General features: G+C 42.7%; 1 protein-coding gene across 1 annotated transcript in view; it reads left to right on the top strand.

The window, feature by feature from the left end:
* DTNB (dystrobrevin beta) overlaps positions 1-19,197 on the top strand; it is a 2,387,431-nt gene that overhangs the window by 523,330 nt on the left and 1,844,904 nt on the right. The window contains exon 4 of the mRNA XM_044062883.1: positions 864-944. Within this exon, the coding sequence (XP_043918818.1) occupies positions 864-944 (81 nt within the window). The remainder of the gene's footprint in view (positions 1-863; positions 945-19,197) is intronic.

Below are 19,197 nucleotides of genomic sequence, written 5' to 3'. Positions count from 1 at the left end.
GCAACATTCTAAAGTTATATGAAAAGTAATTAAAATTTGTCCCTATTTTGGACCTTTGCCCTCCCATTATTTTTGGCTTTGTCTACATTTCTTGCCCTTGGAGGTTGAGAGGTATGGTTAAGGATACAAACCCATCCAGTCCTAGAGTAGTGAGTGATGATGCATGTCTTTTCCGGAACCAGGATTATTAACTAGTTAGATGGATACCTAGTAGGTAGGTTCGATAATTGCAGAAATGAGCCTATGGTTGTCAGTTTCCCAGTACATCATAAATGTCACACTAATGTTACTGAAGTGAAAATCACTTCATCTGCTCTGTGCAGAGTTTCATTCATCAATCATCTCTTGTTTCTCTTTCCTTTCTTTCCTGTTTTTTTGCTGTATCATCGTTTCAAAAGTTTGGGGTACCAAGGAGGCTAACCCAGTATGACAAACACTAAGTACACTTTGGAAAAGAGGATCTTTGTCCTGCCTTTTGGCATTGTATGGTAAACTTCAACTACCAAGTGAAAGGGAATATAAAATGTAGCAAAATTGCATTGGTTGGTGTAGAATAGAATGAGGAAGTTTATGCATTTTTATTTGTTGCTCCGTATCTCTTTATAAACTTTGTTCAAGAACAGTGGTTTGCATTTCTGAATGATTTTATACAACAAAAATGTTATGCTTTTAGTACAACCAAGTGTTGCGTTAAGAAATCAAACAGGATGCCCACTTCATAGAGTAGTAGTCATGGCACTGTATAAATTTCTTTGTATTTAGCATTTGTTTGTGTACTGTTTCTGTGTTTCCATTAGCTGTGTATTTGACATTTTCTTTTGGAAATTGGTTAACATTTGCTTGGTTTTTTTTTTTTTTAACAGGGGCCCAGAATTTTGATGTCATCCGACTTTCAACATATCGAACGGCTTGCAAATTAAGATTTGTGCAGAAAAGATGCAATCGTAAGTCTCAGTGTGTTACTATGTAAAATACTTTTCTTGGAAAAGTGTGATAGTTTGTCATTTAATTGCATTTGGGGCACTTGGCTGTACATTTATTTTTGCATGGAAAAGTTGAAATGTCTTTTGACTGCCTTGTTTATCAACTGGTAGCCCAGCATAATCGCCCAGTCAGAAAATTTTTTTCAAGTTTGCTACAAAGTATCAGCATGAATTACAGCGGGTCTGACACCCATAGCATTTATTGTCTCTACATAGATATTGGCTTGTCTTTGTGAAACTGAAAGTAGAGTTGTGTAAAATCTTACTGTAACTGTAGATGTCCTTGCCTTCACCGCTGCAGTATTCAGTACAAATGGGATTCTCTGCAGTGAAGCCCACCATCTGGCCAGTTTACTAAAGCCTGCTGTTGCTTTAAGGTATGCTAATTGTCATCTATACACTCCTTGCGTAGCGTAGGGCATAAAGGTGATGTTCAGACGTACCATCCTCAGAACGTATTGCCCCAGTAGGAACAGCAGTCCAAGGAAAACCAAGGAGAATCTTCACATCCAGGAAGGAAAAAAAGACTAGGGGGGTGGAGGGAGGGAGGGAGTGAATACTGCAGCGGTGAAGTCAAGGACATCTACCATTATGGTAAGATTTAACACAACTGTACTATGTCCTTACATTCAGTGCTGCAATATTCAAGACAAATGGGTAAATACCAAAGCTCAAGAAGAAACTTGGGAGAAGGAAGCAGCAGCACAGCTGTCTAAGAAGCCATGAAGAATGGCATCAGCAAAACCAGCTCTAGCGATACCATCCAACTGGTAATGTTTGGTAAAGGTATGCACAGGAGTCCAGGTAGCAGCTTCAAGAATAGAGTTAGCATCTAAGCCTTTGAAAAAAGTATCAGAAGAAGCCACAGCTCTTGTAGAATGAGCCTTTACAGAAGAAGGAAGGCTCTCATCATGAAAAGTGTAACAAAAGGAAATAGCCTTTGAAATCCAAGTGGAAAGAGATTGCTTGGAAACAGCCAAATGCAAAGACCTAGGATGAAAGGAAACAAATAAAATCTGAGCTATGTACATCTAAGGTATGCAGCACCCTCTCACTGTCAGATTACGGAGAGGGGGAAAAAGTAGTCAGATTAATAGACTGATTAAGCAAAAACTCATTAACCACCTTGGGCATAAAAGAAGGATTAGTACGCAAGGACACCCAGTCCTCATTAAATATCAAAAAAGGTGGACAAGCCATAAGGGCTTGCAACTCAGACACCTATCTGGCAGAAGTAAGAGCTAACAAAAATCAGTCTTCCAAGAACAATGTTGCAAGGAAGCTGAAATAGCAGGCTCAAAAGGAGCCTGAGTCAGTTTTTCCAGAACAAAATTAAGATCCCAGGGAGGAGGAATAGGTTCCTGGGAGGTCTAATATTAAGGACACCTCTAAGAAATTGTTTGGCCTCAAATCTAGAAGCTAATGGCAGAGTTAAAGGCAGACACGCAGAAAGAGCTGATAAGTGGGCCTTAGTAGAAAACTAGGCCAAACCAGCATTGAGCAACTCGCACAAATAACAGAGAACCAAAGGAAAATCCACAGAAAGTGGGGCCAGGTCATGAGAAAGACACCAAACAGAAAACCTCTTCCATTTAGACAAGTAGGATTTCCTAGTAGTAGGATGTTCTTCATGTTTCACTGTTGCAGTCATCACACTTGGGTTATCTGCCTGCAGGTAGCCCTCAGTCGGCCCGAATACCTGAGACTTAGTATTTCTGCGTCGGTTGCTGTCGCTCCAGTACTGACGTCAGGTCGTCAGGGGTATAAGACCAGGCAGCCGATGCCATTACATCAGTCTTTCTTGCCGAGGAGCCCGAAATAGAAGCAGTTCACGAGTGCCAGTCGGTCGCTACCTGATTTTCGTTTTCAAATTGAATAATCCTGAAGTCTTCTAAAGCTAAGTACCCCATTGGGGATCCTTGCTCTAACCAATGTCAGAAAAAGTTAACAATTGTCTTGCCTGTGGAAAGCAAATACCACACATAGATTTTCATTCTTACTGCGTCACCTGTTTAGGCCCAAACCATGACGTACCTCGCTGTCGGTTTTGTGCTTTGTTTAACGCTCGAACCATCCATCATTGGGCACTACTTTTTGATAAATTCTTTCGCTCTCAATCTCCGTATTCCAAAATGGCTTCGGTAAGCCATCCAACTACCGATATTCCAAAAAAATGTAAGGATAAGACAGAGACAGACCACTTAGGTCCAAAGCTGCCAACGACGCTTCCGCTACGCTAGTCGCCAGTTTGCCGGTACTCAGTGAGGCACCTTCATAGCACGTGATGCCCAGTTCTCTGGATTCACAGGCCTCTACCATGACCCATTTGGAGTCGGGTATGCCACGAGGCTCTTCTTCGACTATGGAACCTGCGGATGTCTCTACCTTGGATGGGTCCGGAGCCACTGTGCAGGCACCAGCTTCTGAGGCAGTTCTTCGCACTACCGATGTTCGACTCAAATCGACAACTTCTTTTTTATCTAAAACTACTGAGTTTCTTAGGCCTAGAGTACATGCTACGCCAAGAAAACCGACGACCAAAGTGCATGCACATCCTCCCATGCCTCAAAGACAAATGCTTAGAATGGCTGAAGACCTTATTATGCTGATTAGGGGAAGTCAGCCTTCCCCTTCTAAGAGGAAAAGAGACCAGTCCCCTGCAGCTTCAACAGACCAGGAGTCGGATGACTCTGAGGTATCTGATTATGAAGACATGCTCTTATCTGCTTATGAGGATTCAAATGCAGAGAAATCCATTCCCTCTGCCTCCCCTCCAGAGGATTTTTCTTTTGGTGAAACCTTACATACCTTAAGGGAGCATTTCCACTGGGAATGCCAAGACTATCCCCAGTTCAAAAAGAGACTCAGAGAATTCCTAGATTTGCCACAACACAGGCCTTTAGCTATACCCCCTGTATTGGAGGTTGTTGATGATGTTTTCATGGAATCCAATTTAACTCTTGATACTTTACCTCCTGCCTCTAGGAAACCAGACAGGTACTACAGAGTACCTGACACTCACAAATTTCTTTTCAAGAATCCTACTGCTGACCCAGAGATCATTTCCCAGGGGCGTAAAGGTATCAAGGCAACTACAGCCAAGAATCCCACCTCTTCAGACAGGGATTCCAGAGCTTTGGACAGATGGGGTAAGAAGGTATATACCTCTGCTACTCTTGCCATTAGGACATTAAATTGCTAGTTTCACATGCTGAAGCACCAGCAACATATTATGGAACTTATTAAACAAAAAATGACAACCTTTACAGACTGTGCAGAAAATAAGGAATTGCAGGAGCTTATTCACTCTGCAAGCCAAGTCAGCAAGCATGCTTTGCAATGTGGCTTTGACACCCTAGAGGCATCTTGCTGGGCAGCAGGCACTGGTTCTGTACTGAGAAGACATGCTTAGCTCAAGGAGCGGACTTTGCCAGACCATGTCAAATCAAAGTTACCAGACGCTCCTTTGAAAAAGGACAGTTTGTTTGGCACCAAAGCAGAAGAGGTTCTTAAAAAGATAGAAGAAAAATCTAAGTCTATGCAGACTGTTAAAGAATTCTTACAAGTAGAACCCCCTAGTTTCAGTAGGCATTGCCCTTCCAAACATTGGTCCTTTCCAGCTCCCTCCTGGCCATCTCAAACCAGACCTAGGGGAAACAGACCACCCAGATTACAGTCTCAGGGAATGCAGAGATCTAAGCAATGGAGTGCCCCCACCCCCACAGCAGGGAGTGGTAAGCCACCTCCCTATGGAAAAAACTCACAGTGACTTCCCCACTCCACTCCCCACCTCTGCCCAATTGCTTGTGCCCCTAGGAGGAAAACGTGCCCTTCATGCAGAGAACTGGATATTCCATCAATCAAAACCGATGGGTCCTCGACATTGTACCCCAGGGGTACAAATTTTACTTCCACTCACTGCCAACCCCAAGAGGGTTCCCAGCTCTTCCTCCAAACCAGTGGGCATAGGCTCAAAACCAAGTTCTGTCCCTGCTATCCATCAGAGCTATTCAGCCTGTTCCAGTGGAGCAGATAGGTCAAGGATTCTATTCCAGACTCTTCCTGGTACCCAGAAAAGAGGGCTCTTGGCACCCACTCCTGGATATTTCAATTCTGAACACCTTCCTGGTGGTACCAAAATTCAAAATGCTTACCCTGCAACAGCTCCTACCCATGCTAGCCAAGGATGCCAGGTTAGTCACCTTAGACTTAAAAGAAGCCTATCTGCACCAACCCTATAAGGGAGTCTTGCAGGAAGTATCTTCATTTCAGGGCCGGATCAAGGCACCATCAGTTCTCTGCACTTCCCTTTGGCTTATCCACTGCACCCAGAGTGTTCACAGAATGCTTGGCTCCAGCCATTGCATACTGCAGGCAAAGAAATATCCAAATTTACTCGTACTTGGGTGACTGCCTGATTCAGGCGGACAGTCAGGAATTGCTGTTGCAGCACCTGGCATTTGTGAGAAACCTTCTCACTTCCCTGGGGTACACCATCAACGAAAAGAAATCAAAACTGGTACCCAGTCAAAAGATTGTATTCCTGGGAGCAAGTTTGGAAACAACATCCCAGATGGCATTCCTCACTTCAGAAAAACAAGTTTATCTGACAGCCTACTTCAGAAAAATGGCCACGAGAACCCAGCTATCCACAAGAAAAATTCTGCAGGCTCTAGGGTTTATGGCCTCATGTATACTGCTAATTCCATATGCAAGACTGCATATGAGGAAACTTCAATGGTACCTAAAAACAATCTTTGGTGCCAACATTCTCAGGACCTGGAAACAGTCATTCCTATCATACCCTGTCTAAGGACAGTGTTTCTTTGGTGGGCAGATGCATGCAACCACAACAGGGAACTGTCCTTTACTCAACCCCACACTGCCCAGACCCTCACCACAGATACATCAGTCTATGCCTGGGGGGCACACATGGATGGCAAGTGCATTCAGGGTCACTAGAGCCCAAGTCAAATTCATCTGCACATCAACCAAAAAGAGATGCTAGCGGTGCAGCACGCTCTAACAGCTTTCCAATCCCTACTCTCTCCAGGACACCTACTAATAAAAATGGACAACACCACAGTTATGTGGTACATCAACAAGCAGAGGGGAACCCATTCCTACCCACTCTGCAGGCTAGACATGGCCCTGTGGCACATGACCTTGGATATGCAGGTCCATCTGCAAGCTCAATTCCTGCCAGGCAAACAAAACTCACTGCAGACTTAAGCAGAAATCTCCTAGACCCAAACGAGTGGCAATTATAGCCCAGCACCTTCAACCTTCTGATTTAGAAATGGGGGACCCCAGAGATGGATCTCTTTGCCTTCCCCTGCAATCACCAGCTCAGCAAATTCTGCACCTGGACACCTCACAGCAGGGCCTGGAAAGTGGATGCTCTATCCTTCCAGTGGGTGAATCTCTCAATCTATGCCTTTCCCCCTCTGCCCCTTCTCTCAAGAGTGTTGCTCAAGATAAGACAGGACAGACCAAGGAGAATTCTGAGTGCCCTGGACTGGCCACGCTAGCACTGGTACCCACTCCTGCACAGCCTGGCACCTACACCAAAACCCAACCCTGCTCTTTCAGCAGGGAGGGACAGATCTTGCATCCATAACTGCAAACCCCAAATCTTGCAGCCTGGCTTATTCCTTGAATTCTTCCCCAGTAACCAGCCTAAACAAGCAGGTACTGGACGTCATCCTTGAAGCCAGAAGACCCAGTACAAGGAAATCCTATGCTGGTAAGTGGAAAAGGTACTTCTCCTGGGTTCAGTCCAAAGGGAAGGACACAGCTCTGCCCTCCTGCCTCTGATCCTGGATTACTTAGCAGATCTACTCCACTGAGACCTATCCTTCTCCTCCATTAAGATCCATGCCTCTGCCATTTTGGCACATTACAGCACTGTGCCACCTCTTTTCTCCCACCCTCCTATAAAACAATTCCTGAGAGGGGCTAACAACTTAAGGCCACCAAGGAGAGCACCCACCCCTGCTTGGGACGTTAACTTTGTACTGGAAAAGCTCACGCTACCTCCTTTTGAGCTTACAGCATCAGCAGAGTTAAAATTCCTCTCTTGGAAAACAGCCTTGCTTCTGGCCTTCACTTCAGCTAGAAGAGTGTCTGAGCTACAAGCACATATGGCTGTGGGAACCCCTCATTATTTTCCATCCTGACAGGGTTTCCCTCAGGACTAACCCTTCCTTTATGCCTAAAGTGGTGTCCAGTGTGGCTCTAAGCCAATCTATCCATTTGCCAACTTTCTTTCCTAATCCTCAAAATAAAGGGGAAAGGATCCTGCACTCCTTGGACATGCACAGACAGCTCAGATTCTACCTTCATAGGACTAAGCCCTTCAGGAGAACTGACCGGTTACTAGTCAGCTTTGTGCCAGGGGCAGAGGGCAAGGCCATTTCAAAGCAAACAATTTCCAAATGGATAACACACTGCATCCATTTCTGCTAAAAGCACCATAGGAAGCCAACCCCTCAGGGGGTCAGAACACATTCCACTAGGGCAACTTCTACCTCTACAGCATTCCTCAGGGGAGTTCCTGCCAGGGACATCCTGGAAGCTGCTACCTGGAGTTCTGTACACACCTTCACCAAACATTACCACCTGCCTATCTTTTCCAAATCCAGGCGGGTTTTGCAACTGCAGTCCTGCAGGGCATATTAGCCAGCCCCAATTCTTCTTGACTGCAACTTTGAAACACGAAGAACATAGTACAGTTGTGTACACTTGCCATAAATGCAGATGTTCGAGTGTATTCACTGTTGCAGTCCTGGTTTCCCTCCCTCCAACCCCCTTGTCTCTCTATATCTCTCACCTTTCTATGTCCTTTACTCACCCCTTTCTGGGGTTTTGGTATTGGTATTTACATTTTACAGGTGTTTTTTTCTCCACCATAACGTAGCTCCCTATTTGGGGGGCTCCTGACATTTGGGGCAAGAAACTGATGTAATGGTGTCGGCTGCTTATTCTTATACCCCTGACATCAGTACTTGAGCGACAGCAACCAATGCAGAAATACTAAGCCTCTGGTATTCAGGCCGACTGAGGGCTACCTGCAGGCAGATAACTCAAGTGTGATGACTGCAACAGTGAATACACTTGAACATCTGCATTTATGATAAGTGTACACAACTGTGCTTTTCCTGGCCTCATGCAGCACGTCCTCAGAAAAAAGGTGTCTATGAAGGATCAAAACCCTATCACCCACAGTGTCATTTGAAGCGTGGACAGGTGGGGATGAATGAGAGATCCCTTGTCTTGTGTGAGTAGATCCACCCTGTGAGGTAACTTGTGATGATTGCCCTTGGCTAGATACAGAAGTAGAGGGAACCATTGCTGTCGTGGTCAAAAGGGAGTCACCAACAAGATTTTGGGAGCATCCTGTTGAATATTGAACAGGACTCTCGGAATTAGAGGAAGAGGAGGGAATGCATAAAGAAACATCCCCTTCCAAGAAAATGAGAGGGTGTCCGCCTTCCATACCAGAGGACCTGGGACTCTGGCTCAAAACAGAGGAAGAGGTCTGTTCAAAGGGGAGGCACAGAGATCTTCTTGAGGAGTACCCACTGGTGGATAATGTTCAGAAGCACAGCCCTGTGAAGCATCCATTTATGGGATTGAGTAAAGGACCTGCTCAGAGTGTCTTTCACAATGTTCTGATTGGAAGGGATATAAACTGCCTGAAGAGTCACTTGAGACTGGATAGCCAGATCCCATACCAGAAGTGCCAGATGTCAAAGATGATAAGATCTCACACCCCCTCCCTGTTTGTTGCTATACCACATAACTGTGGTATTGTCTGTGAATACCTTGAGAGGCCCAGGAGAGAAGAGAGGATGAAAGGCATGAAGAGCCAGCATAAGAGCTCTCATCTCTTTGATGTTGATGTGTTCTGTCTGCTGATGAGGTGACTACACTCCCAGCACCCTCAGGAAGCCAAACGTTGCTCCCCATCCCACATCTGAAATGTCTGTGAACAGATCCTAAGAGAGAAGAGGAAGTTGAAAAGTGAGCCCTGGATTCAGAGACAACTGCTGAATCCACCACAGAAGTTCCTTCTTGAGACATAGGAGAAGAGGAACTGGAAAGTCTAGAGGATGCGCATGCTGAAGCCACACAGACTTCAGAAACCGCTGGAACTTCCTCGTGTGGAGTTTGGCTAGAGTGAGCATTGGAATGGTGGAAGCCACGAACCTCAGAGCTCTCAGAAATTCCCTGGATGAAAGGGAAGCCAGGGGAAGAAGAGTTTGAAAGAAAGAAATAAGAGTTAAGGCCTTTGGAGGAGGCAGGGATGCCAGCATTGGCACCATTTGAATCCTGCACCCCAGAAAGACATGATCCTGAGAAGGAGTCTGAGAAGACTTTTTGAAGTTTATCGTGAACCCCAGGCTCTGAAGAAGAGAAATGGTAAAACAAATATTTTGCAAAAGGGCCTCTGGAGAGGATTCCTGAATCAGCAGGTCATCCAAATAAGGAACGATTTGCATCCCTTGAAGCCTGCAAAAAGCAGTCACAGGAGCGAGGCATATGGTGAATTCCCTTGGGGCAGTAAAAAGGCCAAAGGGCAAAGCACAAAACTGAAAATGCCAGGAAGCAAGAGAGAAATGCAAAAATCGCCTGAAAAGAGGATGGATCGGAATATGGAGATAAGCATCCTTGAGATCCAGAGACACCAGAAAGGCCTGATTGAGCAAGAGAGGAAAAAGGGACAACATCCAAAAGGAAGGTACCTTCAAAAAGTTATTTAGATGAGATAGGTTTAGAATAGGTCTCCAAGTACCTTCTTTTCAGGGCACTAGAAACCTAATTCAATAAAACCCTTTCCCCTTTTGGAACACAGGCATCTCTTGAATAGTACCCTGAGACAAGAGGTCTCGAAGAACCTCTAGGGAAAAAAGGAAGTTGTTCCTGAGGAGGCTGAGGAATGCTCATAAAAGGAGGGTGGGAAATCCAGACCATGATGTACCCCTGCTGAATGAATGACAGAACCCAAGAATCCTGGGTGATTCAGAGCCTAACAGGAAGAAAAAGAGAAAGGCGAAGAGAAAGAGGAATGTGGCTGGTAACAGGTGGATAGTCAGATGGCACCTGGTTTGTCAGGAATGGGGAGCTTAAAAATCCCTGCAGTCTGAGTGGGCTTAGCAGGACAAGTCCATTTACCACCCTTTTTACCTTTAGAAGGAAGGCGAGATTGTCTACGAACAAAAGCTGGCTTAGAAGGGTAGTTTCGCTGAAATTTAGGCACGGACATGTGTAAGCTCCTGTAAAGCCTTCCCCTTGTCCTGAAGAGAGACTTAAAAAAAACCAGCAAAGCTGCTCAAAACAAAAGTTTATTATCCATTAGGAGATTTAGTCTGGAAAATTCCATCATCATAGAGATTGTGTCCCCAGAGGAAATTTCCTCAGAACGATTATCTAGAGTATGAGAGTCGTCCTCCTCAGACCCTGTAGTCTAAAGGAGAAGGAATCTGGGGAGAATAAGCAAGGGATTCATCATTAGAATCCACCTCAGAAGAATTCAGTTCTCTGGGCCTTTTTGGATGAAGAAGAGGGCCAAGAAGGAGCAGGAACCAAAACCCCTTGAGGAGGCCTCAATGACAATAAACCATTAAATAACCCGAGTAAAGGCCTGACATTCACATTGTGGAAGAAGCAGGATTAGTTTTCTGTTTCTTTATTAAGAGGATGTCCATCTTAGAAACCTGAGAAGGTCCTGACTCAGGATGGCATTCCACAACTGTTGTAGGAACTTCTTCCCTAAAGAGAAACTGCGGAACCCGTCTAGACCCCTTGTTATCAATCAACCGTGGTTCACTCTGAATGCCCAAAACAGATGCCTGCAAAGCCTCATCGGATGTGGCTGCCCACCAGAGCCTTACTGACCTCCAACCCAGAAACGGTAGAGGAATCTAACAATACAACCAAACGAGTCTCTGGGTTTGTAATAACTTCTGGAGAAACTCCCAGTAGAGGCTGGACAAGCATAAGATTCCGGCCTTACCTTATGCACCTTCTTCTTCCCCCCTGATGGCTAACCTTCAGGGCAGGAAGTTCCATCCATAGCATTTGCAGCAAGAAGCTTAAGATGCTGGTTCTCAAGATAGAAGGAAAGGGAAGAAAGCCTACTACGAAGGGTTTTAGGGACAAACGCCTGACAAACAGAAAAAGACATATGGTCGTGAGTAGCACCCAGGCAAAAAAAAAAAACACTTATCGTGGCGGTCTTTATGGGAAATCAGTTTCCCACATTGGCATTTACCCTTCCTGGATGACATTAACCCCCCCAAACAGCACATAACTATCAGAAAAGGAACTAAAAACCAAACAGGTTACTTTTCTGCAATGGTGAGGACTTCAGCAAACAGGAGTAATCACTGAAATGCCAACAAACAGACAAAATGGACTGAGGAAACATACTGATGGTTGAAAACATTGTTCAGACTGGCGGCAAAGAAGTTCTGAGGACGCTACGTCTGAACGTCACCTTTATGCCATACTCTACACAAGAAGTGTATAGGTGACTTTCAGCATACCTTAAACAATGGTAGACTTTGGTAAACTGGCCAGAGTGTGGGCTTCTTGGGAGGAAATCCCATTTGTACTGAATATTGCAGCAGTGAATGTAAGGACATACTCTGTTCTGTTGTTTTTTTCTGGGCTGTTTCTTTTTAGTGTGTGTGTGAGGGAGGAGTGTTGTTCTTTGGGAATAAGGGCATAATGTATTTTGATATTGCCTTGAATGCTTCTGAGGGATCACAAAACATCTCTATTTCATGGGCTGTGAGTGACTTTATCCAGTGTACTAACGTGGTATTACCTCTGCATTGTTGAACCTGTTTCATATCTATGGGAGGTTGGTTTAGGGGAGGGGGGGGTTACTTGTTGTGTAATGTCAGCATTATTTGTGGCATCCTTAACCACAGGGAGTTGATACAAAAAAACGCAGAAACATGTTTCTTCCATTTAGCAAGGAATGTCTGTTATGTATTCAGATTTTCATAGTGGCCTCCATATTGTATGTTCTCAGCTAGGAGTGTGGGCCCATGCTGCCAGATACCAAGCCTTTTCTCTCTTCTCTCAGCAAACCTTTTATTTATCTAATTTATTTAGTTTTGTTAAGGCCCACTGGACACAAGTGTCATTTTAATTGGCTACCTGTGAGCATTGGCTAGTTAAGTGACATGCTTAAGAGTTGCACAGTTTTCATGTGGAAATTAAGGGTCACAAAGACAGGGCCACAGGATGAAGTTAAACATCTTACAGCCTTAACCCTCTGATCTCACCTGCTAGAGATTCAGCCTGGTAACACAGAACAGGGTCATGTGAAACTGTTGTCTCATTCATTTGGTCATTAAATGCGCTTAGACAATGGGCTTTACTGTACGTCAGTACCCTGATTGAAGAATGAGCGTTCTCCAGCAGGGTATTAATGTACAAGTAATGCTCGCTGAAAACGAGTCCACCACTTCATGGCAGCATATCAAGCTGCTGTGGGGCTCAGACTAAGAAAACAAAATGGCCGCTATTATTTTATGCTTGTTAAGCAGTGCTTTTGCTGTTTAGCAAGTGTAAAATGGAAAAAAAAAAAGGACAACAAAAAGGTGTGTGTGTGTGTGTGTGTGTGTGTGTGTGTGTGTGTGTGTGTGTGTGTTTGAGTGTGTGTGTGGATGTCAGTGAAAGTGAGAGCGAAACAGAAAAGTGTGTGTTTGTTTCTGTCTGCATGTGTGCATGACAACAGAGAGACTGTGTGTGTGTGTGTGTGTGTGTGTGTGTGTGTGTGTGTGAGAGAGAGAGAGTGAGAGTGAAAGTGAGAGTGATGTGTGAGTGAATGTATGTAAGCAGAGGAGACTGCATGTGTGAGAGAGATCGAGGGAGACTGAAACTGAATGTGGTATGAAGGAAGCTAGAGACTGTGAGAGAATGAGAAAGAGGGTGAGACTGATCTGGTGTGAGTGAATGTGTGTATGAAAGCAGAAGAGACCGTGTATGTGTGTATGACAGAGAGAATGGGCTGTATGTAAAATTGATGTTTCACTTGCTTATTATTTTTTAAGTACTGTATAATTTTTTTATATATGTTTGATGCACAGTGCTTCCTCCAACACTATTAACATATACTACAGCAAGTTAGAAACAGTAGACAGAGGAACTATTTCACATTAACGATATATAAAAAAATAATACAGTACTTAAATAAATAAGCAAGTAAAACACAACAATTTTACAGAGAGCCCATTCTCTAAACACAATAGTGCCCTCCATGGCATGTGTTAATATGTAGTTAATGCCCTTCTAGGGGGTGTAAAGGCCCTCTGCCTGTGGCGTTGGGCCTCATAACACCCCTGGGCGGGAGTTAATTACACATTAACACACACCCTGTCATGTGTTATTGCTTGCTTACTCTACGCATCCTGAAAATGTATACTTATTGTGCTTTTCTGTTTATCACATGAAACAATAGCTTAAGTTAAAAATTTATATTTTTAGTGTTTTTGTAACCACTTGCATTCATAAGGAATCCCATATGAGGTGAAATGCCATTTTTGCTTAGGCTACATTAATTTATAGTTTTACAGGTATAACAAGAACAGGAATGGGAAATGGCCAGCTGCAGAGTGTGTAACTGTAGTGCCCTTATGTGCTCTTGGCATCATCCCAAGAGCTTTAACCACAGGCCATGCTGCTGTAATAAGTAACATATCCACTTTATAAAACAGTTAAACATTAACTGTCTAGGTTCTGCATCAGCCTTTGTTTAAGAACAGAAAGCAAGTATTTCCAATATTTGGCTGACAGCCTACCGAACTGGCTGACAAAGCAAATGTGCTGATGGGCACAGTGTCTGATATGAACCCCTTTTATCCTGGACAACAACAGAAAATGTAAATATAGTAGAGTACTGGCAAAGGTGAGGGACTGCATATATTCATGAGGCTATGTGGCAAAGAAATGTGGCATATTCTGTTAACATTACTGGGTGTATAATATAGTAGAGGACAGGGGTGCAAATTATTGTAATGCACACTTGGCTGAAGGGGTGCTTGTGTCTTACCATATGTTCTTTCACATTGTACAATTATCTGTATGATGACTTCTGCCCATCTCAGTTAACCAAAGCAAATTACAAAGGCCAGTTAACCAGAAATCGAATCAGTACATTGTAAACTGTAACTGTAAGTGGATCTAATTCACTTTACCAAACAACCACATTGTCAAAACTCATATGGTTGACAATGCAATTAATCATGGTTGACAGTGCAGTTAATCGAAAAACTGACATACATCCATACAACACTCATCAACAACACAAAGTTTTTTTCAGGGGGGACAAACCATCCTTCACCCAACACCCCCTGCTAATTATTTATACTGACTCCAAGATCGCACAATAGTGGGAAAAAGGGCAAATTCCTTGATCCCCACTATACCACAATCTTAGAATAGTTTGATGAACCAGATTGTCAGCTGTAATGGTTTCAAAAATATGGTCCTTCAACCAATTGATATAGATGTCTATAAGATATGCCAGGCCTGATTTATTTTTAATCGTAGCTTACTTTTCCTTTGTTGACCAGGTTAGTCCCAGTAGACTACTGGCCTCTTTTTCAGAGAAAACCCAAAGTGTTGTTTGTACTACACAGGGAAATTTGTCTAGGGCATCAGAGAACTTCACCTACTCATTGGGAGAACTCTTGTTCATTTTCTCGTGCAGTGGCAGCTGGGAGAACAGCACTGAAGGAGATCCAAGATGGTGGATGGCATAGAGGTGATCACCAGTGCAGTGTCTGAAGCTCTGCAAGATTCTGAGGAGCTGTTCTGGTAGAATTTGTTTAATCAGAAGCAAATGTTCAAAATAACGATGGAGGTGTTATTACAACCCTCCAGTTGGGAGGGTTGCAGGAAGATATTTTGGGTGAATTATTAGAGTGAGCTGCAGAGTGGAAAGAATGTTTCATGGGGTGAAATTTTGGACAAAATTCAGTCGGAAGAATAGGAAGCTATTTTGAAAGATCAGCAGGAAAAGAAATCATATGCCAAGACTGTTAGAAGATGAGAGATGAACAGAGGAGAGGAATTGTCAACAATCAAAGGAAATTTATGGAAATAATTCAGAACAAAGAAGAAAAAATGGGTATGACAACTGGGATAATTTAATGGTCCAATTGTGAGTGAAGGCTCAGGAGGTAAGAGCTTTTATTCTTATTCATACTGAAACATGTTATGACATTTTTTGAGACTGGTTCTATTCCGGAAAGTTTTTTGGATGAGTATGAAAAGAAAAAGAACTGTAATCCATATAATTCTTATGTGGTTAAATAATTTTACAGATGAAGAAGAAAGTACGTACATATTCAATTTCAAACTGAATTTGAAAAAGAAACTTTAAAGAGATATTTAAACAAACTTTGTAAAGAAGTTGTGGACATTAGCAAAGTCTATGACAGCAGAGGATTATGGACTGGGGGATGGAACTGTCTGCACCATACACCTTAGTTTTCAGTTTCTTTGGCATTCTTCTCTCATACTACCACTGACACACTCTGCCACGTGGTTGCAGCCTCTCTGATTCTAGCCTTGACCTCCTCATTCAGACTTCCTTTCTCCTCAACCACCCCTTCTAGATACTTGAGCTGTTAACCTGTTCCACTATTTTCCCTTCTGTCTCATGTCTCAGCATCTTCTGAATTCCACCATTTGCTGCCATTACAACTGTCTTACCTATGCCCTTCATTCCTTGTATCTTCAGTTTTGCAATCCATTTCCCTATCCATTGCTGAAGTGCTTGTTTAGAGTCTGTCTCTAATGCCACATCATCTGCATATAATATCTTTGTTGATTTCTCCCCACCGACTGTTAATTTAGTCCATCACCAGTATGAACAGTAATGGGCTCAGAGCTAAACCCTGGTGCACATCCACTCCCACTGTGAATCCCTCTGTAAGACTGAACACTGTTCATACATGAGTCATTGAGTCCTTGTACATAGCTTCCACTAATTCTACCAATGTTTCTGGGACTTAGAATCACCACCAAAGGACTGCCCAAGTCAGCTTTCTTGGGACCCCTGTTATATGCTTTCGCCAAGTCTAGGAATGCCCAGTTGGATTCTTTCCTAATCTCTAACTTCCTCTCAACTATCTGCCTGACTGCAAACATTGGGTCAGTTGTGCTGCATCCTGATCTGAATCCAAACTACTCATCTCCCATCTTACTTTCTGCTACTCTGCATATTCATTTATCAGTCACCCTCTCCAGAACTTTCATTCATTGTGATAGGGTACCTCTGTTCTGCTCAACGTTGTGACTATCCTGTTTATTCTTAAACACTGTCAGTAGTATGCTTATTCTCAATCTGCTCAAAGTTGTGACTATCCTGTTTAATAAATGAATAAATCTCAAATTCCACTTATAGTGCATGAGAAGTATGATTCCACTTAATTCAATTCTTTGATAATATGATTCTAATAAAAAGACAAAGTGAACTACCATGCATTCTAGATTAAAGTTATTACAAAATAGATCTGTATACTTACACATTCTTTAAATCATTTATTTTACTCTTTGGGGGATATTGTCCCTAGCAAATGCCCATGCACCAACAGTACTACTTTTAATTCTACTAAGAACCCCCATTTAACTTTTTAGAGGTCTGCAACTGGTACATGTTAATGCAATATGTATTAAATTGGGCTGCTCCAAAGTGACTGCTGTTTGATGATGTACAGTACCTTACTATTTCTGCAGACCCTTATTGGTATTGTTCCACTTCAAAAGCACAGAATTACAACTTTCACTTTCTCCAGGATCATTCCAGAAATGAAAGCCAGGTTGTTGCATACAGGCCATTTGTATGCCATTTACCTGCAGATAAATTGCCTGCTTGATCTCCAATGATTCTGTGAGTATGCAGACCAAATTGCATTCTGTTTACTCAGCAGCAAGTGAATCAGAAACAATTCTCAGCAAACCATAAAAAGATCTAGAATACTGCTGATCATCTCCTTAATCCTGGTCGTGCTCACATCTTGCCCATTTCCTCAAGTTGACAATTCAGGTATCATCACGTTCATTGGAGTCCACTTTCAACTGAATATTCAGTCCATCAGTTTCCTCAAATTATTGTCAGCAATACACTGTTTCACTTTCTCAACACTGATGTCTTCTCACATTCGAAAGTTACTCCAGCATGGTCCCTAGCCAACTTTATAAATTTCAGAAACAGCCAGTAACAACACCCCACCACCACCAAATTTTTGAAAAGTGCAATCAGATCTGTAGAGCACCCTGCATTAATGTTAAGCATAAGCAACCACCGCCATCATGAAGAAGGGAAGGGTGATTACAGCCTGGAAACAATCTTTTGTGATACCTTTTTATTACACACTTGTAGCTATTTCCTTCCAATCTCCCCTCAAACATTTTTGAGAAATGCATACACTCTGAGCTTCTGTAGCACCTCATTTCACAAGGCTCACTCATCATTGATTAAGACATGTTTATGGCACAAACACCACCCTGACATCTTTCAGGTTTAGGCTTTGAGTTGTTTCTGTGCTTATGTCTTAAGCTGTTTACAAAACTGAGCATAATAGAAATGGAAAAGCAAATGAAAATACAACATGAAATTGACACTCAGATAAATTATATATAAGTAAATTAATCAGAACCAGAAAAAAATCATTACATTCTTAATTTAATTTACGCCAAATCCATTTTAAAACCTCTGTTAAGCAGTCACCAACTTCAAATTATGTAGAAGCTGTCGAAGATATGGCAAGGGATCATCTTTGCCAGGAAAAAAAGTTACACCATTAATCCACATGGCAAACAAGTCCATCATCAAAAGACTCATCTGCAAATTCTTATATTTGTGGCATCTTTGCAGTAATACTTCCTGCATCCTGAATGTCTTGGACTTCAAAATGGTTCCAATGTGGTTCTGTTCAGTCATTTAAAATCCAGTCCCTGATACAGACTCAAATATCCTGACATCAGTCCATTCTACACAATGTGTCAAGCTGGGAACATGGCGTCTAAATAGTTAACAGAAGGTCCAATGGAGGAGCTGATGAAATTCAGACTCAGAAAATCCATACATGAGGTGTAAATATGAACGAATTTTCCCAAAGATATACAGCAAAGAATAGCTTTCTGAATTATTTCTGAACAGTAGGCAGACATGGAAACAAGTGAAGAAAACCAGGGCAGTGTAGCAAAGAAATGCTGAAGTACCAAAGCATTTGTCACATTTTGGACAATTTCCTTCATGTTCCTATAACAAATAAAGTAAAATAACAGTACTGTGGCTGAAATGGGTCCAAAATGGATCAGACCCTATCCCAGTCAACAAATATTAAAAGAAAAAAAAATGTTTATTTGATTAAAAGTATCCATTGTAAATAGTCTTGTCAGGCTGCTATGAAAATAACTTAATATATTAAAGTCTTCGCTGCATTTTTGGCAATCCTCGTCCTCCAGTTTCAGACCACAGTATTTCTGGATGCATTCAAACTGCAGCGAGGTTACTAAATCACTGTCCTCAGTTGTTTTTTTTGGCACATGGTATAATTGGCCATGGTCACCTTCTGGAACATCTAACCGTATATATGGTATCTCTCAGGTGAAGGTGGCTCACTAGCTAATAAGTAGGGTGGGATAAAGGGACAGCTGCCTCAAGTGCAAGCAGTCAGGGGGTAAGATCAGCAGGTGCAAGAGTGCAATGGTGATACTGTATTTACAGCTCAGTTGAAACGCTGAAGTATTTAATACAAGGTGAGAGCAGACAAAAGCTTTTTTTTTTATATATTTCTGTTCAGTATTAATTTAAAAAAAAGCTTTCTGATTATCAGGTTGAGTTGAGGAGGCATCAGAGAGGGATCTGCAGAGAGCACCAGATATACTAGCCACTGTTATGGAAGGGAGTGCAGTCCATGAAATTGGATGATGTAGTCCCCCATATCATTCTCTTTAGTAGCATAGAGTAGCTAGGGTAGGGTGAAGGGGGCAGCTACTCTGGGCACAAAATGTTAGAGGGTGTTATTAGGCAATCCTGATCACACTTTGCTAATAGTTTATATACCGGCTTTCACATGGTAATGTTGTATTTGTGGTCAAAGATGAGCACTGTAGCTCCGCATGTGTGGTTTAACAGCAGCAAGTAGTTTGATACAGTTTAAAAGAAAATTACATTTTTATG

This window comes from Protopterus annectens, chromosome 2.part1 (genome assembly GCF_019279795.1).
Source record: "Protopterus annectens isolate FY-2018-M chromosome 2.part1, PAN1.0, whole genome shotgun sequence".
Classification (NCBI taxonomy): domain Eukaryota; kingdom Metazoa; phylum Chordata; order Ceratodontiformes; family Protopteridae; genus Protopterus; species Protopterus annectens.
The sequence above is the reverse complement of the archived record's forward strand: the minus strand, read 5'-3'. Positions and strand labels throughout refer to the sequence as shown.